General features: G+C 49.7%; 5 protein-coding genes across 5 annotated transcripts; 4 read left to right on the top strand and 1 right to left on the bottom strand.

Annotated features, from left to right (window-relative positions):
• Positions 1–206: 206 nt before the first annotated feature.
• Positions 207–2,450, top strand: LTR64_001772 (uncharacterized protein; the record flags this gene model as incomplete). Its single annotated transcript, XM_064896150.1, has 1 exon — positions 207–2,450. One exon carries the CDS (start codon positions 207–209, stop codon positions 2,448–2,450), a length of 2,244 nt encoding a protein of 747 aa, XP_064758837.1.
• Positions 2,451–5,971: 3,521 nt separating this feature from the next.
• LTR64_001771 (uncharacterized protein) lies at positions 5,972–8,872 on the bottom strand (the record flags this gene model as incomplete). The annotated part of the gene is made up of 1 exon (XM_064896149.1): positions 5,972–8,872. One exon carries the CDS (start codon positions 8,870–8,872, stop codon positions 5,972–5,974), a length of 2,901 nt encoding a protein of 966 aa, XP_064758836.1.
• Positions 8,873–11,958: 3,086 nt separating this feature from the next.
• Positions 11,959–12,684, top strand: LTR64_001770 (uncharacterized protein; the record flags this gene model as incomplete). Its single annotated transcript, XM_064896148.1, has 2 exons — positions 11,959–12,006; positions 12,058–12,684. 2 exons carry the CDS (start codon positions 11,959–11,961, stop codon positions 12,682–12,684), a joined length of 675 nt encoding a protein of 224 aa, XP_064758835.1.
• Positions 12,685–15,192: 2,508 nt separating this feature from the next.
• Positions 15,193–16,734, top strand: PRO1 (Glutamate 5-kinase; the record flags this gene model as incomplete). Its single annotated transcript, XM_064896147.1, has 2 exons — positions 15,193–15,232; positions 15,296–16,734. 2 exons carry the CDS (start codon positions 15,193–15,195, stop codon positions 16,732–16,734), a joined length of 1,479 nt encoding a protein of 492 aa, XP_064758834.1.
• Positions 16,735–19,063: 2,329 nt separating this feature from the next.
• Positions 19,064–22,447, top strand: LTR64_001768 (uncharacterized protein; the record flags this gene model as incomplete). Its single annotated transcript, XM_064896146.1, has 2 exons — positions 19,064–21,296; positions 21,369–22,447. The coding sequence occupies 2 exons, from the start codon at positions 19,064–19,066 to the stop codon at positions 22,445–22,447; spliced, it is 3,312 nt and encodes a 1,103-aa protein (XP_064758833.1).
• Positions 22,448–22,464: the final 17 nt, after the last annotated feature.

Genomic DNA, 22,464 nt, shown 5'->3' with positions numbered 1-22,464 from the left:
GCTCGATTCAATCCCCACACTTTCGCATGCGAGTGAAGCTTTGCTGACCATTGTAGGAAGTGGTCGACGAAGAGTCAGAGTTGTGAGATGACCACGTAGCGGATGATCACGGTGCTTTTCATGCCTCTCTTATTGTCGAAAGCGCTACCTGGACCTCCACTACGAATATCCGATCTGACAGGCGCTCCACCTCGAACTCACCAACAATGTCAAAGCGTTCGTGGAATGAAGCTAATAACCTGCCTTCACCTCACTCCTTGCCCGGAGGTTTCAATCAGACGATAACTTCACCTGCTCAATCACATCACTCCCACCATTCCTCAATTCACGCTCCATCACCTAAGAAATTACGTGCCTCATTCGAAGAGACTAAGCCGGTCGCTCCTCGTCCAGCACCTGTAAGGACTGCAAGCATCGTGACTGCGACCAACAATGCAGCCGACTCAAGGTTGCCTGGAATATCGCGTAAGGTCAAGGCCTGCGCAGCATGTCGCAAGCAGAAGATCAAATGTATTATGACTGGTGACCCGCCATGTCAGCGGTGCAAAGAGCGAGGCCTATCGTGCAAGTTGAATAAGAGCCTGCAAACGTTGATGAGCGAAGACTCGAGGTGGAAGGCTTCAGTGACCAGAGACATTACAGCTGTATATGGCTCACTTGAAAGAGTGCTACAACTGCTTAACCTGCCCGAGTTGCCTGCCCTACACTTGTCCACAACGGATCCCGCTATGTTCTTCGAGACCGAAGATACTGCTGGCGCTGATGAAGACGATGAGGAGCCAAGCGACAACCACAGTCCCAAGGTGACTCCAGTCACTGACCACTTGAGTCATGTCCCTATCGAGAGCTTATACCAGATAACTGGTATGAAGAGCTTGCGAGCTTCGGAAAATGTCGACGAAGACCAAGTCAAAATATGCAAGCAACTCAGAGACACCGACTTTGTTTCTCGCGGCATCGTCAAGATTGAGGATGCCGAATATCTTGCTACTTTTTACTTGAACAAACTCGATCCGTACATATGGCATCTCGCTAGTGACTATACTGATCTTGAGTCTTTCAGAAGCCGATCGCCAACGTTGACTGCGTGCATCCTGACTGTTGCTGCCCTCCACGATACTACCAGGAGTCATCTGTATACAGTCTGTGGAAAGGAGTACCGAAGACTAGTTTCGAATGCCATGTTCGAACGAAAGATCGATATTGAATACCTACGTGCTCTTGTCATCGGCTCTTACTGGCTGTCAGACATCTCTTGGACTCTATCGGGATATGCCATACGACGGGCAAGCGAATTTCAGTTCAAGCAATGCTATCAGATGATTGCAGATTCAGTTAAAAATGCCACTAAGGATATTGATCAGAAAAAGTTGGACGAAGCTATGGTTGGACTTCGTATCATCTACCATTTGTACATCTGTGACCATCACCTCTCTGTACTTTATGGCCGCTCAAGCATTATGCGTGACAACGAATCTTACATCATTGGTTGGGAGAACTACCTTTCTTCCCCCTTGGCTGCTGCCGCTGACAGACGTATTGCAGGCCAAATTTGCTTGATGTACCTGATGAATCAGATACGAGAGAAACTTGGACCTGAGGATACGACCGTGCCTTTGCCTGAGAGCGCGATTGAGCACATCATACAATATGAAGCAAACTTGGATGACTGGATTGCTCGGTTCTCGCGCCACAATGCACACGACCTTATCGGACAGTGGCCAAACCAAGGTGCCATCATGCATTATCACTGGGCCAAACTCTATCTAACGTCCTACTCATTACGTGGACTGCCCGAACACTCGGCTGTTATACCGGAGCACTTCCTCGAGTTTGCTAGTGCTGCAGTTGGGGCTGCTACCAACATCATCAACTTACTGCTCGAAGACAAGGATGCACACATGGCACTTGCCTATGTACCTCACCACGTCCATGGTATGATCGCTTTTGCAACCATGTTCCTCCTCAAAGTAGCGACACGGCATGCAGAACAGCTCTTCATTGACAAGAATCACCTTGGTATGCTGATGGGGGCGCTGTCTCGCCAATTCAGGTTGACTGTCGTCGGCAAGGACCACCTGATACATCGCATGGCAGAGGGTGTGGAGAAGATGGCCGATATGCTGACCAGTAAATCACGAAATAGGACACCACACAATGGCTTGGCGGATACCAAAAGCTCGAAGAAGAATGATAGCAACACGGATCAAGTGGACCAAGATGACAGGACATACAGTGAAGATCGTCTGGTCCAAGCTCTGGCTAACGGTCCAGTCAATCCGAGCGCAGGTGTGAACGTCAACTCGAACGGTGTCTTCGATGGTTCTGGAGTCATGATGCACAATTTCGATTTTAATGACCCTTCATTAGGACTTGGGATGCCATTCTTTGATTTTGAAGGGACGACGCTGAATCCGGCGGATGGCAGTATGTGGACTTTTGATACGTGAACGTTTGAGAATGTCTTTATTGTAACGGAGAACAGCCGCAAAAACACTGGTGCATGTATCTTTGGAGGGGCACACAAGGCGAGCACGAAATGAGTCGTGAGGATGTACACGCTTCATGCGCTATGGTAATTGCTTGCCCATTTTGCGTGATGTCTCGAGTGGTCGATCTTATTGGATAAAACTCAGCACCTAAAGCATCAACCCATCTTCTTAGTCGAGGTTGGCTGTGGGAGTACATACGCCTAAGGAAGTTTCCAGATTTACGTTGTGACTCGGGACGTACCATCGAGAAGTGCCGATCATACGTTCAAGCAGCTTGACCATACTGGAGCAACATGTGCCCCAGATATGACGACTATCTATTGACCAATGTCCGAAGGACAATCGTACTGACATGTCGAGAGCGGGAAACATGGTGGTCGAAGCAATGGGCAGCTAACTATACCGAGAATACTCGTGTGCATAATCATGCTGGCAAGCATAGCTGGTCGCGAAGGACGTCATTTGAGAGTTTACAGTTTGGTAAAATGCCTAATGTCCTTGGCGCCCAGCGCAACTCGTTCCAATCAATTGTTTTTACAGGTTCCAAACAGTGCTGGGACGACGTTACTTTGTAGACCTAATGTGTAAAAACGGGAAGCGCTCCACTCAAATGTTCTGATTCCTGTACCTGTAACTACCAGAAAAGTGGATACTAAGACATACAACCTCCTGCCTCGTCCTCGTCCCGCCTCGCTGGTCTTCGTCCCTCATCAGCGAAGCGGAAGCGTATGTCTATAATATAGATCTTTATATACTCTTAACATGTCTCTCAACAGAGGAGATCATACATGCCTGCGAGAGCATAGCTCTGTGTTTGGCCATATCTCAAGAAGTTCTTCGAAAGTCTTGTCCTTTCCTCAAGCAAGATCTTGACCATATGTACTACGAATGAGAACGACTTCACAAGCAGGCAAATCGTGCAATGCCTGGCAGATTTTGAAATATGGCACTTCATAGCAAACACTCGAAGGTTCACAAGATGGCAACTGTATCCTCGACAGTGGCTGTCCGCAGCAGAGTACAACGTCTCCCAAGGAACGCTTCGCAGGGCAATGTTGGCGCCGAACGTCCTGTAACTAAAGCTAGAGCGAGCTCTAGACGCAGAAAAAGGCAAGCCAAAGCACTTCAAACCTTAGATCCTGTGAAGCTTAGAACGCTAAATTCAGCCGATCACACCGTCATGTCAGCGAAAGACTCCGAAAGGCGGTCGGCTCTAGTTGGGAAGGCCGGTACGCGTGCTGAACAAGTTGTTGAACCAGATCTCGAGAACCGACAAGACGACGTCTTAAACACCGAGGCTACGTCTTCAGTCGCTCGACCAGGCGAACGAGGAGGAACAGTACCACAACCGATGGATGTCTCTGCTAGCCCACCACACAACTCCATGCCAACATCATATACGGTGTGCAGTAGCGTCCATAAGTCAGACGCTCCTGCATCATATGGCCCATTTTCATCAATTCATCTGGAGGACAGAGGTAACGGTCAAGTTCATCCTGATTTCCCAGGTCTGCTCACACCACTTCCAAGATTGCCTCGTGGTAAGTTAAGACCAGTTCGAGTAGCGTTCAAAGTGCTTAATATACATGTTTAGTTGCCCAAACTACAAGCGCTACACTACCAGTGCCAACCGCATGCACACCCAACGACAACGACTTCCTCCATGATACACGTCTCATGTACAATATCAGTCATGTTGCTCCTTTCGCAGATCCTTCTAGTATCAGCAACAACCAATTCATCTCTCTCGTCTCATTTGCAACGTCTTATCTGGATGTGAGACACGTTCAGCCTTCCCTGTTCACACAGCACCAGCCGAATTACCATTATACCACTCCACGAAATCCACCGCCATCCGATTGTCACTGCAGTCACCAGATGCCATCGCAACGTCTGCCCGTCCAAGTGTGTGAGAGCCAGTGCTCATATCCAGGTTCGCCTCATACTCACCAGCCTGCTCCTGTAAATTCCCCGCCATTCTCTGTGTATCACACTAATCCCCAAGGTATCGGACACAATAATGCTGGCAGAATATACGACGGTACAATTATGGAAGGCAGCAGCAGTGCCATACTTGGGGACTCTGTGAATCACGGTCACAATCATAACTATAGCTTCTACTTTCCGGTGCCTGGACCTCATCGATGAATGCAAGCTCGAAGGAAGATTCGATTCCCTAATTGAGATTCCACTTGCCATGAAAACATGCCACATCGTATCCTTCCCATATCAGAAAGCGCAGCCTTGCTCATACGAAGTGCCATCATGGACGAGATCTACAATCCATTTCACAGCACGACAGTATCAGAACATGCACCGTTCATCTTGTTGACCAACAAGTGCTTCGTAATGAGGCTCCTATGCCAGAGCTAACTGGTCGGATGGGATTGTTCCTCTGAAACCGATACAATCAAGCCCTAAGTTGTGTCGAGAACCAGCACAAGCACAAGCACATACGAGGTGGACCTCGATGGAAATTTGAAGATATTCCAGGAATAACGCAAGATGCAGAGTGGGAGTCATGGGAGAAGGGTACTAGACGCAAGCTGTCTGAGCGCAACAGGACCACGCCGATCTCGTTGAGATGGAAGTGGCCACAAATAAGTCAGATCAACTGAATGAATGGCCGCACCGGACAGCCTTAGCATTGGCTGTCCTCAACGACGAGCGACTGAGCAGATCCCGCAGGAACCGAAGCCCGTCAGATCCCTTGAAAGACACATATGTCGTCGTCCTGGTATAGACAACGCAAATTTCCCGTCGGCTACCTATGTAATGCCTACAAGGATGTGGCGCCGCATCATTCATACCTCATCAAGCCCACAACTCAAAACACTCGTCCACCACGGCTCCATATTATCCTATAAATACATTCCTGACGTACTTACAATGCTGCTCAGCTCGAAAATACAACCCTGTGTATCTATCCCTTCTAGAAATCGAGGTCGAATGTCTTGGTGATCTAGCACGATTTCAAATGGCGAGAGAGCCAAGGCAATACCTCACGATATCACAGTAGCCCTTTTTAATTTCAGGTGGACGCTGTAACAGCTCGTACGGGCCAGTAGCCTTGGCTCAAAAGATGGGCCTGAAGCAGTGACGAGCCAGGTTGATTTGACGCCTGGACTTGCGTATTGAGCTTGCTTCAATATATATTATGTTTGAAATGACGTGTCTACTTTTCATGATATCCCTGCAAATTGGAATTGTAGCCACGTTCCGGTTAGGAAAAAGTGTCACGATATCTTATTCAAAACACGGACGTGCCACTGACACTCTTGTCGACTGGCAAGGGCGTGGTAGCGTTGATACGAAGGAAATGTATATTTGAGCGTTATTTTCATGACCTCTTCGTGAGACGAATGTTAACGTTGAAGCAGCGTGCGACTGGGGTTCAATGGAACAGGAGATAGTAAGACAATCTATTACCATAATTCTCCTGGCTGGGACAATCTACACGAGTAACCCGTAAATCCAAACTATGTCCTTCCACCAGTTAGTTTCATATACTGCGCCACAGGATTGTCCTGAAGTTCGGTCTCTTCCAGCGCTTCTGGACCAGGACTCAGAACCATCGACAGTCGACTTCTGCGTTTCTCGAGTCGTGGGCTGCTCCATATCTTACTGCTTCTCTTCATTGGTGATGCAACTTTCGACAAAAAGCCTTCACGTGCTTGTGGGTTGGGTGTGTTAGCGGTTGTATTGCTCGCCGTGACGGTGTCCACGTCCATAAGTGGCTCTTCTTCTGGATAGCGAACGTAGAAGTGTGGATGTGATGGGTCAGGCATACTGTTGCGTCGATATGGTGAGCGTGGACTGCTGAGATTACTATATAAGTTGGGATTGTGATCTGCCGCACGACTCATCTCAACACACCACTTCTTGCCAAGAACTTCTCCGGATGGACCCCCGCCGCAGGCTCCTGCGAGCATTGAGCTCTTTGGCGAATTGATGGCTAGAGCGAAGAGGTTTTGTGGCTCGGTATAATCTGTGACCTCACCATAGTGGATGAAGTACCACAGCAGAGTGGCTGTACAGAAGACGTTCAGCACCAAGACGGAGATGAGAATGATGTAGAAGACACCCTTCCAATTCGCATCGTAGCCGGAAGAATAATCTTTATATGATAGCAAAGCCTCGAAAGCTCCAGCCTGCGGGGGTTCAAAGATAGGAGCGAGATCAGAGGCCCCTGTCCAGTAGTGCACAAAAGGTGCTACATCGGACGACATGAGCAGAGTGTAGCCGCCGAGCAGGCAGATACCCTCCGCAATAGACGGAAAGACAGGGCTGAGTTTGGTCCCAGTGTCGTTGGTATATTTTGAGATTGACTGGGTCAAAAATCGTGCGATCGATGCATTACCATCCGAGATTCCTTGACCTAGAGAAAGTGAATTGATCCATTCCATCCCCACGTCTTTCCAATTTCTGGAGTCGACGGTCGATGGCGGTTGCGCCTGCGGTTCTGAGGCGTTCTTAGTCTCCGAGTACTTCTTCCATACTCTCGTGTTGTCGTTGCCACAATGAACTGACAACTGACCACCTGATTTTGTCTCCCATAGAGAGGTACTGCAATCGAGGTGTTGGTACGAACGAACCCCGCATATGGTATAATTGTTGGTTGGACCGATCGTAGATTGATCTGGTTTGCCCAGTAAGTAGATCCATTCTGAACCCCAATTCACAGTGTGATTCACGACTGTGTTGTAGACAATAGGTAATTTCCCGAACCAAGGCGCCCACTGGCCTCCGACCTTGACAGGATCTTCTTGCTTCCAATTGAAGAACTCGTCAAATGGTGTCTCTACTGGCCAATTCTCTGGGTGGTGGCTCGCATTACCTACCAGGAGATTGACCTCCCAATCATCAGCTCCCACGCAGAGAACATTGAGCGCCGGAGCTGGAACGGCAGCTTGCAGAAAATACTCGCCTGATCCAGATAAATCATCGGGCTGCAAGATACGATTCATTTGATCTCTTGCCGCGTGGTAGACGTTGGCATGAGGCATTGCCATGGTAACATTCTGAACAAGTCGCCCGTATTGCTTGGATTGTCTTTCAATATCGCCGTAGAGATCGTTAATCCATTGACCAGTAACAGTTGTGTTCTCGAACAATATCGAGATGGGTAATGGTCGCGGTGAGTTTCCATCCGTGTTCGTGCTCGATGCCTGTCTTTCAGCCCATTTGTTACGCCACGAGCCAAGGTTACGGAAGCCGTTGCCGGCATAGTCAAATTGCAGACACGTATTGCCACGGGCAACGGCATCGGCATCCATTCGCTCAGTGATCGGTGTCTCGCAGTGTTCTCTCAGGTAGACTGAGTTGGCATAGCCAGCGCGCACTTGCCCGAAGAGTATCACAGTTTCATTCCGTCCATATTTGAGTTTTGGCGCAACCAAGGCCTCTGAAGCTGTAGTATAGAAAGTCGCTGCGAATGCGGCAAGCAGTGCTGTAACTCCGAGGAGTGTCCTTGCGACGTACTTGACGCCAACGAAATGGGTCACCAGTGTACCAGGCTGCATGATCCATAGCCTCATATTCATCTCCGCGATGCTAATGCCGCCGCCTGCTTGGTTCTCTCTGGCGAACGCTCTCCGGCTCAATATCTGTCCGAGTGTGGCCACGAACGTAGTTGCAAAGGATAACTCGATCGTCTTGGAGATAAAGGCACTAAGAAAAGTCGCACTGTTATAGGTCATACGTCCCCTGGTACCGATTCTGTGACCCCATCGTGGGCGGGCGATCGCGATGACAAGGAAGGCTGCGGAAAGCAGGGTAGTGTAAATGGCGAGGAAGATGACAATCCAAGTAAGCCACGACCATCGCTCTTTCAAAGGACCTTGCTGCGTCGAACAGCCGATGTGGTCATGAGCATGATCATGATCATGATTGCGAGACAATAGATTGTCTTCCGAGGGGACGTGCTTGTAGGGTTCGTCACGTAAAGATTGAGCAGAAGATTGATGGCTTGGAGTGTGCCACTTATTGTGATAACTAGTATCGATCTCATCGGTATTGCGCGCAGTCAAAGCCTGACTGAGGGGCTCAGAGCGAGCAGAGTCTATCAAGCCAGATGGCTCAGGAGTGCTTCGGCCACCAACTGGCACACGGCGCACAACTGAGGAGGTAGTGCTTTTTGGCAGATTGGTCAAGCCGAGACCACGAGCTTCGGTGTTATCTTCCTCTTCTTCTGCCACTTCTTCTGCAATGCCATGATCCTCCACAGAAACATGCTGGTAGCGTTTTCCTGAACTCTGCCATGAGGGTTGTCTGCGGTAAGGTGTTCGACTTGTGGGGGAGGTGGCAGTATCAGGCTGAACAGTACTACGGATGTTATCCTGGAGCAGGGAGCTCACGTCGTTTTGTGTAGACTGTGCCATGACGGCTGTCCAGATGAAAATGTGATAGCAGGGACATTGTTAAGTTGACTGGACGTCAAGTGGTTTAGTTGAGAGCTTCGAATATGGTCTCAGCCTATGGTGTAGACGAGTATGCATGAGCCATGCTAGATGAGCATATCCTGCAGCCAAAGCATCAGCGGCGCGGGATCGGTCTGCTTGGCTAACCGGATAGGATCGCAACTTTGAGAAATGCAAGGGTTTCGTCCTCTCACAAGAGCGGCAGGAATCACTATTCTTGTCCACATCACGGCACAACCCGTGATGGCGCTGATTCCTTGCGTGATTTGAGACGCCTGACTTGGTAAAGAGTCGGGCACAAAGTGTGTCGTAAGATAATTACGTGGCAGGGCTGAACATCAGTAAATCATTCTTTGTGCAGCACCCAGAGACATTGAGACAGAGGCTGTCACGTCCTCATCAGAAGCGCGATCACGCTGGTGGACGCCCTTACCAGCGTGCCCGGACGTGTTCTTGGTTATGACCCATTCGAGTAGCTGCATGAAACAAAGCCACGAATTTAGCACAAATTAGCAAGGGTCAGGATGTTCTGGAAAAAGCCTGGCACAACTTGAAGCTTACAAGATGGGTAACGCTATTGATACCTCAGGCATCTGAGGCTTGAGAAAGTAATTGTGAACCACAAGAAAGTTGCAATGAAGAACCAGCCGGCGATCAGCTCGTCGTGAAGCTTTGCGGCAGTCATACTCTATGTCTTCCCAGTATATCGTATGAAATTCGACCACACTCAAACCCCGAGTCAAGACGGGCAGGAACAAAGTCACCTGGCAGCGGCGTCTCTAGTACTGATCCAGACTGCATGGCTCCGCCAATGCTGCACGCACCTGCCTGAAGTCCTAAATCCATCTTTGGGACAGAACGCCAAGGAGGCACGAATGATGTAAAGTTGCATCTCCTCCCTTCCTCTCCTTCATGCCATTGCCCAGATGCTTAAGTGGGTTTGGTTGACCACCGTCTGACACCTTCCGGAAGACTTGCACCTTCTCCGCTTGATCCTTGCGGTCCAGGATGGCAACTTCTTCCTCTACCTGGATCCTCGTCTCTTCCCTAGGTAACCGTACCATAGTGCTTCTTCTCTGCCTTGCAAGCCACTACTTGGCGCAATAGCTCTTTCCCTTCAAGGTGCTTGAATTTGGTGACGAACGTCGCGGTAGTGGTGTCTGTACGCAAGACGAAGTCCGAGATACAATCAAGCCGTTGCTGTCAGCCTCTTGCTCATAACCATCGAGCTATCCCTCTGCCCGTCCTTGATTTTGAAGAAAGCCGAGATCGAGTATCGTTTCAGTGAAGCACTATTCGAACGTCCATCGACTCTTGTAATGCGAAAGCGCTTCGCTCTGACGGGGTTCAGCGATTGTGCCACCTTCCTGACTTCGAAATGGCTTGCAGGCAATGCAAACCTCAACGGAAGATCTCATCGAACGGTCTGTGGTCGACGAAACAGCTGTCCCAGACGTCGTTGACGACTTTGACTGCTTGGACATCATCCTTGCAATTTGGCCTCATCTTGACACTGATAATAGCTCGGCGTCTCACACAATCCTGATGATGTCTCTGGAATGCCATTACTCTATTCCTGAAGAATTCATTCGACCATCTGCATTCTCCTGATAGATTACTAGCTCTTATCTCCGCACATGCGACTTTTCGTAGATCCTCATCGGGCCCAAGATCTGTCTTGAAGCGTAGGTGGTCGTATGCGTGGACCATTTCGTGGGCTAGGACATCCTCCAGCATCGATCTCTTAGTAACGTAGTTCGCGCATAACATAATACCATATTTGTGATCAAAGCCACCCAGCTGCCCAGTCTTACACGTCCGGCACCGTATATTGCTGCTATTCAGATCACCTCCTAATCTCTTGATATTGTCCGACATGTATCGTATTAACGGGGACCATTGTAATAGATAATCTCGATGTGACTCGCATTGTTTGCAGTCGATTTCTGAGTATCTGGCGTCCGCGTCTGCCCAATACCTTTCCTGTCCACTTTTAGACATGCTGCCTGTAGCCATGCGATAGAAATTCTTGAAGCGGTTGGTCATGGTATCTGACGGAAGGAAATCACCTCCTTCGCCACCGCTTTGGGCATTTTCATTGGCAGATGAGGTCGTAAAGAAACGTGGTGGCTGCCATGGTTTTGCTCGGTTATGTGGATTTGGAAATCGCTGTGCCTGTGGTTTGGATGATTGTTGTTGTTGCTGCCGCGAAGCAGCTTCTATCAGGTCTGCATTCGTCATTGAGTTCCTGAAGTCGGTGCCTCCGAGCCCGAAAGCGCCAGAGATAGATGAACAGCACGATATTGAATTACGTGTGATGAATTGTGTGTACCAGTATTGATGTCCATGTTCGAACCTTGAGATCGACGCGCAGCTGGTTTAACAAGCTTAAATAAGCGGGCCGATGCTAGTTTCCAGGCTTGCTGGAAGGAGATTAGGGACATCGCTTACTGGCCAATTGGGCTTGCTCAGGAAACTCGTGCCCTTGAAGTGAGAAGAGCTTGGAACATCGGGCTGCCGTCCAGAATAGTACAGCTCCTACCGTCGCTTTGCGTGTTCCAACACAACATAGTATAGCTTTTTCAAGCTCTTCTTGTTACACAGATGCGAGGTTACAGAGCAGCTGACCCGCCATAGTGGCCTGCTCCATCTAAAACTGAACAGGCACTCCTGTACGCAAATCTATAGGTCTATCATCCATGATTTGATGAGTCCACCTTCCCCATGCCCCATGACCCATGCCCAATTCTCGACCACTGTCGAGTAGCTGCCTTGCAGACTTCATACAGCTTCTACTCCTCTGCTGTTTTCATTGCGTTGTTCGACATAACCGTGTAGCCCACGTGGCTTGCTCTCTACACCTTTGCTTGTTCTTGCTTGTTGGATGTGTCGCGTCTCAATCCAATGTACTAGCTGAAGTTCCTACTGAATATGCTTACCTTCTTCCTAGACCCTTCAATGACACGTTCACCCAGCCTTTTGTCGACATCGCGCTCCCTACTGGCGAAGCAGCAAGCACACTCTTGCGAGCACGCAATGTTAGCTTCATGTCGTATGATGCCGATTTCAATACCACCGTGGAAAGTGCCACTGTTGTCGAAATAGCCAGCAGCAATACTTCCTGAGCCTTCGAAGCAGGTATATAGGTGCCCACCCTCAACCAAGTCTGGTTAACTGCCTTCCTCAATCCAGTACCCGGCTATCTTTCTATACTCGACCTCAACAACTCCCGAGTTTTTCGACCGACCTTGACTGGCCCTGCTGCTCATCTACTCGTTAATCCTAATGGCGGTTATTATCATAGTGGGTTGGTCTACCTTAGTTCTTTTGGCGACCCGAAAACTTCTCCGACCATTGTAACCATCGACCCTTTTACTTACGGGACCATCGAGACTGTTAACTCCTTCTATGGCCTTCCACTCAATGGGTCCAACGATATAGCCGTCGCAACCTCGAGGACCACTGCCCAACCTTCTTTGTTCTACTCCGACTTCTATTTCGCTGCTGAAGGACTCCCAGGTGTTTGGTCGGCACCTCAGCAATTACCTAATGCAGTATATCGTTTCCAACCCACCGAACAGAGTTTGGCTATGGTCATCTCTCCTCTTGATGTCCAAACAGCCAACGGCTTGGCTGTGGACAAGAACAATACGGTCCTCTACGTCACTGAAGGTCCTGATTCCGCCGTCTTCGGTCAGTCTACAACAAATCGTCTGGCTCCGCAGGTATCTACAAGTTCGATCTCGGAGGTGGAGATGAATGTACACCTGTGAACAAGAGGGTCGTCGGCCTTGCACGACAAGGTTCTGCGAACAGAGTGAAAATCGACGACCATGGTCGTATTTAGGCCGCCGAGTATGAGGGATTCGTGGTCATGAGTTCAGCTGGCAAAGTATTGGGCGTTTTCAATGCTGTTCACATACTCGAAAACTCGAACGTTACTGATGTGGCACCTCTCGCGAATTTTGCGTTGGTCCGTGATCGACTCATCTGGCTGGGCTTTGACAATATCTATTCTATCAAGTTGGCCCAAGAGGTGAAGACCTGGTTCTGATACTGCTAATCACCCTCATCAAATGAATGCTGTACTGCAGTCAGATGGGCACTGCGTTCATGATACATGGTCGAGCTATCGCATCTGTGCCTGGACACTGTCGCTATAAGCAGATTTGTGGACGAAAGAAACATTATACCTTCAAGCATAAGAGCATGCGCGTAACTGGGTGCAAGTTTTTGAATGCTTGACATCTGGCGTTGTTAGGAGAAAAGCTAAGAATCTTGAGGCGCGATGTGTCGGCAATGCACGGGGTTTTGGTAGGGCTTTTTGCAGATACGGCGTAGACCCTGGTATTACGGTGACAAGTGTCACACGTCTCAGACTTAAGGGTGCGAGTTCTTCTGGTTGGTATGGATGCTCCGGCCGCGAACCTATGCCGCCGCCGCCTGCCTAGAGACGAGAATATTCAGTCTGACACAACCCTGAGGATCTATAAGGCATGCCAAGAACGAAGTGTCATCTGATTCCGACCTACTTAGTGTCGAAGACTCGCATGGCTAGTAGAGAAGCTGTCATGGCTATATAAACTCGTCCGACACTTCGCAGTTGGATCCTTCCTTTCCTTGCGCAGTTCAAAAGACCCAGAAGGACTGCAATCTAGCCAAAGCAGCACTATGCATTCGTCAACGTTTGCATGCACTGAATATATGTACAGGAGCCTTGATATGGACGTTGTTGTGGTATGTGCAAGACTATCACCTCAAGCGTGCACCACGAGGGATGTCGGAGAACAAGTCGACACTACAACAGTACATCAATGCTTTTCACACATGAGGCAGGAGAGCAAGGCACCTGATGCCTTGAAGGGAGAATATGTCCCACCACACAGCCATAGCCGATCTAGGTCTTTGTGCTCTCTGGATGATGGCACTGATCTCGCCTGTCAAAGACTTATGTCAAAACACTCTCGAGCTGGCAGGGTTGTCCTTGCTTTACCTACAGCACTACAAGCGATGGTCTACTACATCACAAACGAGGCAGCTCTAAGGGCAGCATCGGACGTTTCGTCTTTGCAAAATATCTGCAACCTGGACATATGGACGTGCCTCGGAGATGTTACTGAGCACGACTTGAAAAACATCAGCTTCTTGGTCGATGATGGATTTGTGCCAATTGAGAAATTCTTTGAGGCTTTACGCACTTTTGCGAACAAGACAAAAGTCGAGCTGACTCAAGAAGTTGAAGCTACACAGCTGATTGAAAGCCGTGCCTGGCCGATCCTCCAGAAGGTGGCGCAAGTAAATGCTGATGGAGATTGGACAGAAGGTGCATCTTTCCTGCCGGCTGACTATGGAGTCCCTAACAGGCAGAGGTCTCGCGCTGACACTGCGCCCTTCTCCAGGAATTATGGTGTCTGCCGGCGACCAGTGATACACTCTCAGACCAGGTCTATGGAACTACCTCGAACGTTGCCAAGGATCAGCGGCATACAGGATTCTGCGAAGTATTTGGCTCAGTAGATCGCTCGATAATACATGCTCATGGATCTGGCACTCGGAAGCGATGTTCCTGAACCATGGGACCTATCGGGAGTACTGTCATGTCGGGTGAACTCAAGGCTCATTTGCATCGTCGATCATTTCCTGTATTCTTTTAGTCTGACTCATCTGCGGCTAGGCAATCACGACAGGTGGACCAATATCAGCGTGTAAGCACGAGCAGAAAGTGGCATTTCCTGAGCTAGAAGGCGTTGGTTGACATGTTTTAGGCAGGCGTAGTGAGCTTGCAGTGCACGTCCAGGCAAACATAGCAGTGGATTCGTGTTAGTGGTACTTTATGCTCAGGACGCCTTTTTGCCTGGTGGGTGATGGTGTACAGCCACCACAACCTTCCATTCGCAAAAGTGCTGCAACCTAGATTGATGCCTGTTGTAACCAGGACCAGGACGTTCTGTAAACGTTACGGTCAGAATAGAATGCCTTTTAGCTTCCGTGGTCTTCGAGATCACCAAGCGGATCGAGTCAACACAGTGTAAAAACAATCGCCAAGAAGAATTTGATCTGCCGGAGTATAGTAGCCGCTATCTCGTGGAGAGCACAAGTAGACTACGGCCACGCACCTCTCCTTGCATCCACAGGCGGTCAATAAACTTTTGGGTTCTGGAAAACAGCTTCACAAGGCGAAGGGCGCGAAGGTTCAGTTTGATATTCGGACAAGATCATGGGAAAATGATAGAAAGCTCGTCTTCACGCACACAACACAGACGCAGGCGAAGACTGCCACCATGAAAGGCCAAAAGCGTTTGACTATTGTCATCAAAGTCGGTAAGAGAACAAACGATCCCCTAAAAAAAGATCCCACAAACTCACAATATACCCCCAAAACAGGCAGCTCGTCCATAGTCGACGAAAAAACACACGAACCCATCCTGCCCATCCTCTCACTCATAGTCGACACAGCCATCAAACTCCGTCGCGCCGGTCACCGCGTCGTCATCGTCTCCTCGGGCGCCATAGCAGTCGGCCTCCAACGCATGACCATCGCCAAGAAACCAAAACTCCTCGCTCAGAAACAAGCCCTCGCCGCCATCGGTCAATGCCGACTCATCGCCATCTGGGACAGTCTATTCGCGCACATGAACCAGCCTGTGGCACAGGTGTTGCTGACGAGAAACGACATCGCGGATCGGTCGCAGTACCTCAATGCGCAGAATACGCTGAACGAGTGTCTGGCGTTTGGGGTTGTGCCGATTGTGAATGAGAATGACACGTTGAGTGTGAGTGAGATTAAGTTTGGGGACAATGATACGTTGTCGGCGATTACGGCGGCGATGGTGAATGCGGATTATTTGTTTTTGATGACGGATGTGGATGCGTTGTATGATAAGAATCCGAGGGCGCATGCTGATGCGAGGGCGATTGAGGTTGTGGAGGATATTGATGCTTTGACTGTGGATGTGTCTTCGTCGGGGTCGGCGTTGGGAACTGGTGGGATGGCTACGAAGATTACGGCGGCACGGTTGGCGACTAGTGCGGGTGTTACGACTATTATCACGAAGAGCAGCAAGCCTGGGAATGTAAAGGAGATACTGGACTATCTGCATCCTCGGGAGGCTCCAGTGCAGGGGACCGTGTTCACAAATGGAAGTGTCCTTCCTGAGCGACAGGCACCTCTACATACAAGGTTCGTGCCGACCGGAGTGCCGATGCGAAATCGAGCGTTTTGGATTTCGCATGGACTGGTGCCACATGGGACGATCTATATTGACCGAGGCGCGGCAACTGCTCTGCACAACAAGGCTGGTCTATTGCCAGTTGGTATTGTGGAAGTGAGCGGCACATTCGCCCAGCAAGAAGCTGTGAGACTAGTGGTCGTTGACAGACAGCCAATCGGATCGCTCTCACCAGCACCATCTGATGAGCCTGGTCAAAGAAACTATTTTACTCTGCTGTCGAAAGGAGAAGAGATCGGACGTGCTCTGGTGAACTATAGCTCTGAACAAGTTGCTCTTGTCAAAGGTCTTAGAAGTACCGAAATCTCGAGAGTGCTTGGATATGCTGACAGTGAGTATGTGGCATACCGAGAAAACGTGAGTCTCAACATAGAACATCGAAGCAGGCCGGAGACGCCTGTTGGAATTGGCAGCAGGACACCTGAGGGGAGCATTTCAGATCTGCGAGATTTGAGGACCGAAGTTCTGGCTGGCATGCATAGGCGGGAAACGAGCATGGATATGCAGGACTTGCAATCTCCTCCCCAGCAGGTGCAAGACCACTTGCAGGAAACTGAAGAAGTGGAAGTCGCGAGGACCATAGCTGAGCACTAGCTCTTGCTCTTGGTTTCGGCACGTCCTGATCAGCAAACGTGTCAAAGGGCAGGCTTGTGATTTGGGTGAAATGTTCCAACACTTTTGCTGGCCGAGACATGTGTGCATAGTATTGGCGTTTGAAACTAGCATCTTCCTAGCAGTAAGGCTGTTAGCGTTGCGAACACTTCGTGTTGAGTTCATTCTCGGTTGAAGCGCAAACACGAAAGCATAACATAAGTATGGAAATCAGCCATAACGCCAACCAGACAAGACGTTGGAGACAACAACAACAACAATGACAACACGGTGACAGAATGACGACCTGTGAACCCCTCAATCTTGCATAATGAAAAAGCTTCCATTTGTATTCTGAGTTGATCAGTGACAGATCTTTCTCCATGAGAATTCGGATAAATACTCACGCACTGCAGACGTCAAAGCTGTCAGAACGGCCTCAGGCGGGTGTCAACAAGGTAGTTGCCGTTGTCTCCGACCAATCATCGATGGAAGTTGGTGCTGTGGATTTACAGGTTCCCAGGAAAGTTATTGCAGGTACACATCCGTGTGAGTGGTCGTGTGCGTCGTTCCTGCATCTTTGTGCAGTGAGGTGTGACAAGACCCTGTAGAGGGGGGCACCCGTGGTGGGTTTGTGTCATGTTTAAGCGAGCCTTGTCATTCCACAATGCAGGTACTTGTGAAGGTCTCGCTTCCACTGAGGCCATATTTTCCCACGTGAAGTCCAAAAATTCAGGCAGTGCGGGCTTGGCCAAGTACGAATTTCACCGTGAGAGTGAGACAAAGAACGTAAAGAAGCAGGTTGTTAGCAGACATTATCAGACAGTAAATACGTTGAGCAAGCCTATCGAGTGCTGCGCTGCTCCAAATGACGCCCCCAAAGCCTCGTGGTTTAGGCTGTTTCGTTCTCCTGAGCTACACACCAGATCTCGTACTCCTATGGCACAACAACGTGGAAAATTCGATTCGTCGAGCGTGTCAGATGGAATTATCCGAACATCTTCCCTACTCTAGTCTGAGTTGTTCAAGTGTCATTGCGGTTCGAGGTTCTGACTCGAGGTCGCAAACGATATCTCCATCCGATTATGCTAGCCCTGGTGAGCTCAGGGGTGGCTCACAGTGTCCCCCCGTTTGATGTCGGTGCTCTCCTTTTGGATTAGTTCGACTTAGATCTTGCTTTAGCATTATCTGGGATCTCCCTGGCCAATGTGCATCAAAGCTTCGAAGATTGAGTCAGCGCCGTTGACGGACTGTCTCCTGCCCGTCATTTTGAGCGCATACGACTTGCCATATGTAGTGGTGCTAAGCTGAAGTTTTTTTTTGGCGTGGCTTTTAGAAGTGCTCGAGCACTCTCTCCGCTTTGTGCGATTTCTACTGTGCGCACAGACTTTCTCCCACTGGCGTCCTTGCTGGAGGCGGTTGGTCGGTCCACAATTGTTAGTGGAGGAGATCCCTTGCCCACATGTGTTTCGTCGTCCCTTGGTCTGCATATGCTCCTTGCACCTCGCGAATGCGCAATTCTTGATCGCTTGCAGTATATCGGAAGTGTACCTATTCTTGTCGGGCGATGACTGCCTTGGTCCTCTGAGCAGGAGTCGTCTTTCCGCGCTGTCGTATGCTCTAGAGTCAGCACAGCGCTTGAGACTCTCAATCGCCGTCGCGTCCCTCGAGGTTGGCCTCTTTCAACAACATCATCATCGATAGTCAACGTTCCCGATCAGCCCTTCGTCGAATCAAGGTGCTCACCGACTGTTCTTACCGAGTCTTGAACAATATCGCTTACTATCCTTGTCCTTTGGCTAGTCGTTACAGCACGATTTTTATCCGAGACCACGAACACTATCACTATGGGGAACCTTTATTGACATTGAGAAGAAGCAACGCGGCCATCGTCGTAGAAGGAGAAGAGAACATAGGCACAATACTCAGGGCGGGCATCAGTGGAGGGATCTGAGCAGTTGCTCAAGGACTGTAAACGACACAGCCGACCAACGTACTCACTGCTAGTCTATATCAAGATTCGCGAACCTACCTATCGCACGACTTCCTTACCCTCAAAAGGCAACATCGATTCATGTTTTCTTCAAGACTACAATCGAGGTAAGAGGCAAGGGAGTTGAAAATGAGTGTGCCATATCTGGGCCCTGCCATAAACCGCAGGTTATCAAGGTCGAATTCTACGTCCTCCTCCGTGGCTACCCTCAAACCTACAGGCACGAAAGTTGGACTCTCAACATCGTATTTGAGCGCCAACAATAAGGCAAGGCCGACAAGCTCGGATTCAATTGGACGACACTTCAATACGTTGGATGCAGCAGCCGAGCAGTCGACGATGGATGGTACAGAGGACCGAGGCAGATCACCCAACTTGAACATTAACAGATGGTCGCACTCGACTTCTTCTAGTGTTGGCATGATCGACTCCGAAGTTTTGCGCCAAGTCGCCGGCAATGCTGCTCCTGCTCGTTCGTTGCAGCCAGCCCTGCCCACGAAAGCTCCTCTGGTCTCCAAGTATCAATCCTCCCGACAGCCTAGCGAATCATCTATGATTGTACCCTCTCCCACTCGAAGCCCTGGTCGGTATCTGAAAAGCAGTTCGAGGCAAGCATCGAGTGACCAAATCTCTAATCTAGCCTCAACCCCCGAGGCCGAGGTCCTCCCCCACGGTCCCACTGCCAGTGGCTATTTTGGGACAACTATGGTTGATCATTCAAGAGGCGCAAACAAGTATGGACAACCAGTAGAAGGAATAGCTCTACAGCTTACCTCTGGTCCCTCGAGGCAAAGGAGATTGGATCATAACAAATTTGGAAATGGGTTGTATCAGACAACAAATTCTAGCCACATCAGTCTGCAGAAAAAGCCCAGTCAGGGCCGGAGGAGAGACCGATCTCAGAATAATACGACGGACATAGTTGCTGGAAAATCTAGAAGGAGTAGCACTGGCAAAAGAGGTGACCATCGAAGCCCTACGCAGAAGAACATGCTTTCCCAAGCATTAGCAAAAGCCAACCAGGCCGTATTGCTGGACAACGCTCAAAATATTCATGGTGCGATCCAGGCGTACAACGAAGCTTGTGACGTTCTCGAACGGGTCATGATGCGAAGTAACGACCCTGACGATTGCAAGAAACTCTCTGCGATTCGCACGACTTACTCGACCAGGATAGCAGAATTGTATGATCTGGACGATTCTTTTGACTACCTGAACACCGACAAAGAACTACCAGAAGCTCCGGTCACTACTCGCTATCTGGAAGGACAAGACCGAGTAAGCTTTGAAGATCCAGAAGACGATGAGCCTCAAAGCGAACTCACAAACCACGACCCTCGGACAGTCGTGCAACTACCCCCACGGCAGGAGTCCCTGTTGCCGTCAATATATGGAGGGGAAGAGTTCATAGAACGGCAACCACTTCCATTCGAAAGACGACCCTCTCCATCGAACAATTTGGCCGTACCCATGGATGCTCAATACATGCCTCCACCACTTTCACCAAGGCGGCCACTCTCTCCTGTCACCACAGACGATCAATCTACACCAATTGCACCTGTGCAACCAAACTCAATGTTAGAGTTACCAGGTCAACGTCTCAGCTCGGGCTCGATTTCCTGGTTGGACACAGCAGGCGACGAGAACAACTCGTCTGTAGCGTCCTCACCGCGTTCGTCCATGGATGTTGCAGGCAGAGATAACGAGTTGATGTCGGCGATTGAAGCAGATCTCGATGCCGCAGTAGAGGCAGCATATGGAGATGATTATACCACAGAAGCTACACCTAGGCCTCCAGAGGCCGCAGAAATGCCTCCGTTGGGGAACCAACCATCTCCAGAAGTCGAACCATTAAACCCAGAGTATGAATACCTTACCCGGGACTATCTTGATGCTGAAGCTCAAGAAGAGGAGGAGCTGTTGGAAATGATGATGGCTGACGGTTATACCATGGAGGATCAATACCATCATCCTGGTGCAATGTCATCCTTACCACGACAGTCCGATTCTAGTGGATTTTCTGCTCGATCGTCAGGAAGAACGTGGGAGAGTTCGGCCACTGCAGCCACACAAGGAACGGCCCTCAGCACACTGGCGGAAAGCCCAGAAATTCCTCAGCAAGAAAGTTTTGACTTTTCGAAAGAAGACGAGACCACCCTGCCAGCACAGGATGTCAGTGTACTGGCGCAGAAACAAGCCTCACCCCTTCCTCCTTTACCAGTCACTGACAAGCCTGCCACTTTACCATTACGAGACCGACGCTTATCTGGACAAAGTGCCAAGCAGCTCAAGATAGAAACTTTTGCTCGCAGGCTCTCGATCAGTCAGCAAGAACAACCGGCTCAAGCACTGTTGTTGGAGGTGCCATCGGAATCAATTCAATATCCTGCGTTGATTCGAAGTGCTTCGAATACAAACATGAGTGTTAGCACCATGCCGATAACTCCTTTAGCCTCAGTGCACTCGTCAGATTCTACAACGGACTCGATAGGAACTCCCGGACTGACCCAGCTGCTTTCGAGTTCGACTAATGCGGATGATGTTGCAGAGTCGCAGCTTATGGATACGCACCGTATGCCACCACCAGCTCGCAAAAATACCTCGTCGTCAAATTTACGACCGAGAGATCTCTCCCTAACTACAGCCGACCTCAACGATCGTCCAAGTACGCCCGCAAGTGCTCTCTTTACTGCACACTCAAGATCAGCCACCTCAATCACGACTCCTGTGGTGCCTACTGTCAGTCCCAATGCGCTTGCGAGCACAAGCGTTGGCGGCTCATACATATTCGATCATATCGCAGAGCCTAGGTCGCCGCAGAGTCCACAGTCTACGACGAGTGATCGAAACGAACCACTGCCACTTGAGCCATGTCCTGAATCATTTTTGCTTCGACCCTTTTGGCTGATGAGATGTCTGTACCAGACTCTTGCTCATCCGAAAGGTGGGTTCTTGACGACGAAATTGTTCGTACCGAGAGACATCTGGCGTGTACGGAACGTCAAGATCAAGGCCATTGATGAGAAGATCGGACATTGTGATTTACTCACGGCTGCTCTGCTCAAGCTTGCTAAGGTGGATACACTGGATGCTGATGCAGTTTTGGAAGAGCTTCAATCGTTTGATGCCATCATTGATAACGTTCGACAAGCACTGGGAAAGAAGCTGGGCAACGATGTTGGACTTTCGGGGTCAATGATGGCAATGAATAAGTCGCCCTTAGGCGAAGAGCACGAAACGACTGGACTCAAGACAGCTGCATCGGTAAAGTCGATAGCATCTGGTTGGCGCAAACTGCGATCGAAGTCATCAGCTCCAGCACTTACACCCCAAAATCTTGCAAGGAGGGACACAGCCAATGACACGACACTAGCAAGTCTACCGATGACGGGTCGCGCAAACGTGGCAACCTCGAGAAGCTACAAAGCACAGAAACTTCCACCACCAACACCAGTTGGCATGCCGCACATTCTACCTCAACATGCGAGCTACATGTCTTCGTTAGCTCGCTTGTTTGATGCAGTTCAGGTACTGGATAGCATCGCGCGACAGGTCGAAGATCCTGGTCTGAAGGCAACAAACAAGACTCAGGTTGGTCTAGAACTAAGCATACGTGGTGCGGCTGAATTTTTCAGCTTCTATGTAATAAGGTTCGCAATGGCAGATATTGGTCTACTGGTGGACAAGTACCTGAAAAGGAACGGCGAATGGATAATGTTATAAGTGATACCCACATCAAA

This window comes from Lithohypha guttulata (genome assembly GCF_036872675.1).
Source record: "Lithohypha guttulata strain CCFEE 5908 chromosome Unknown scaffold_1, whole genome shotgun sequence".
NCBI classification, from domain to species: Eukaryota; Fungi; Ascomycota; class Eurotiomycetes; order Chaetothyriales; family Trichomeriaceae; genus Lithohypha; species Lithohypha guttulata.
This window is presented reverse-complemented; position numbering and strand designations above follow the sequence as displayed.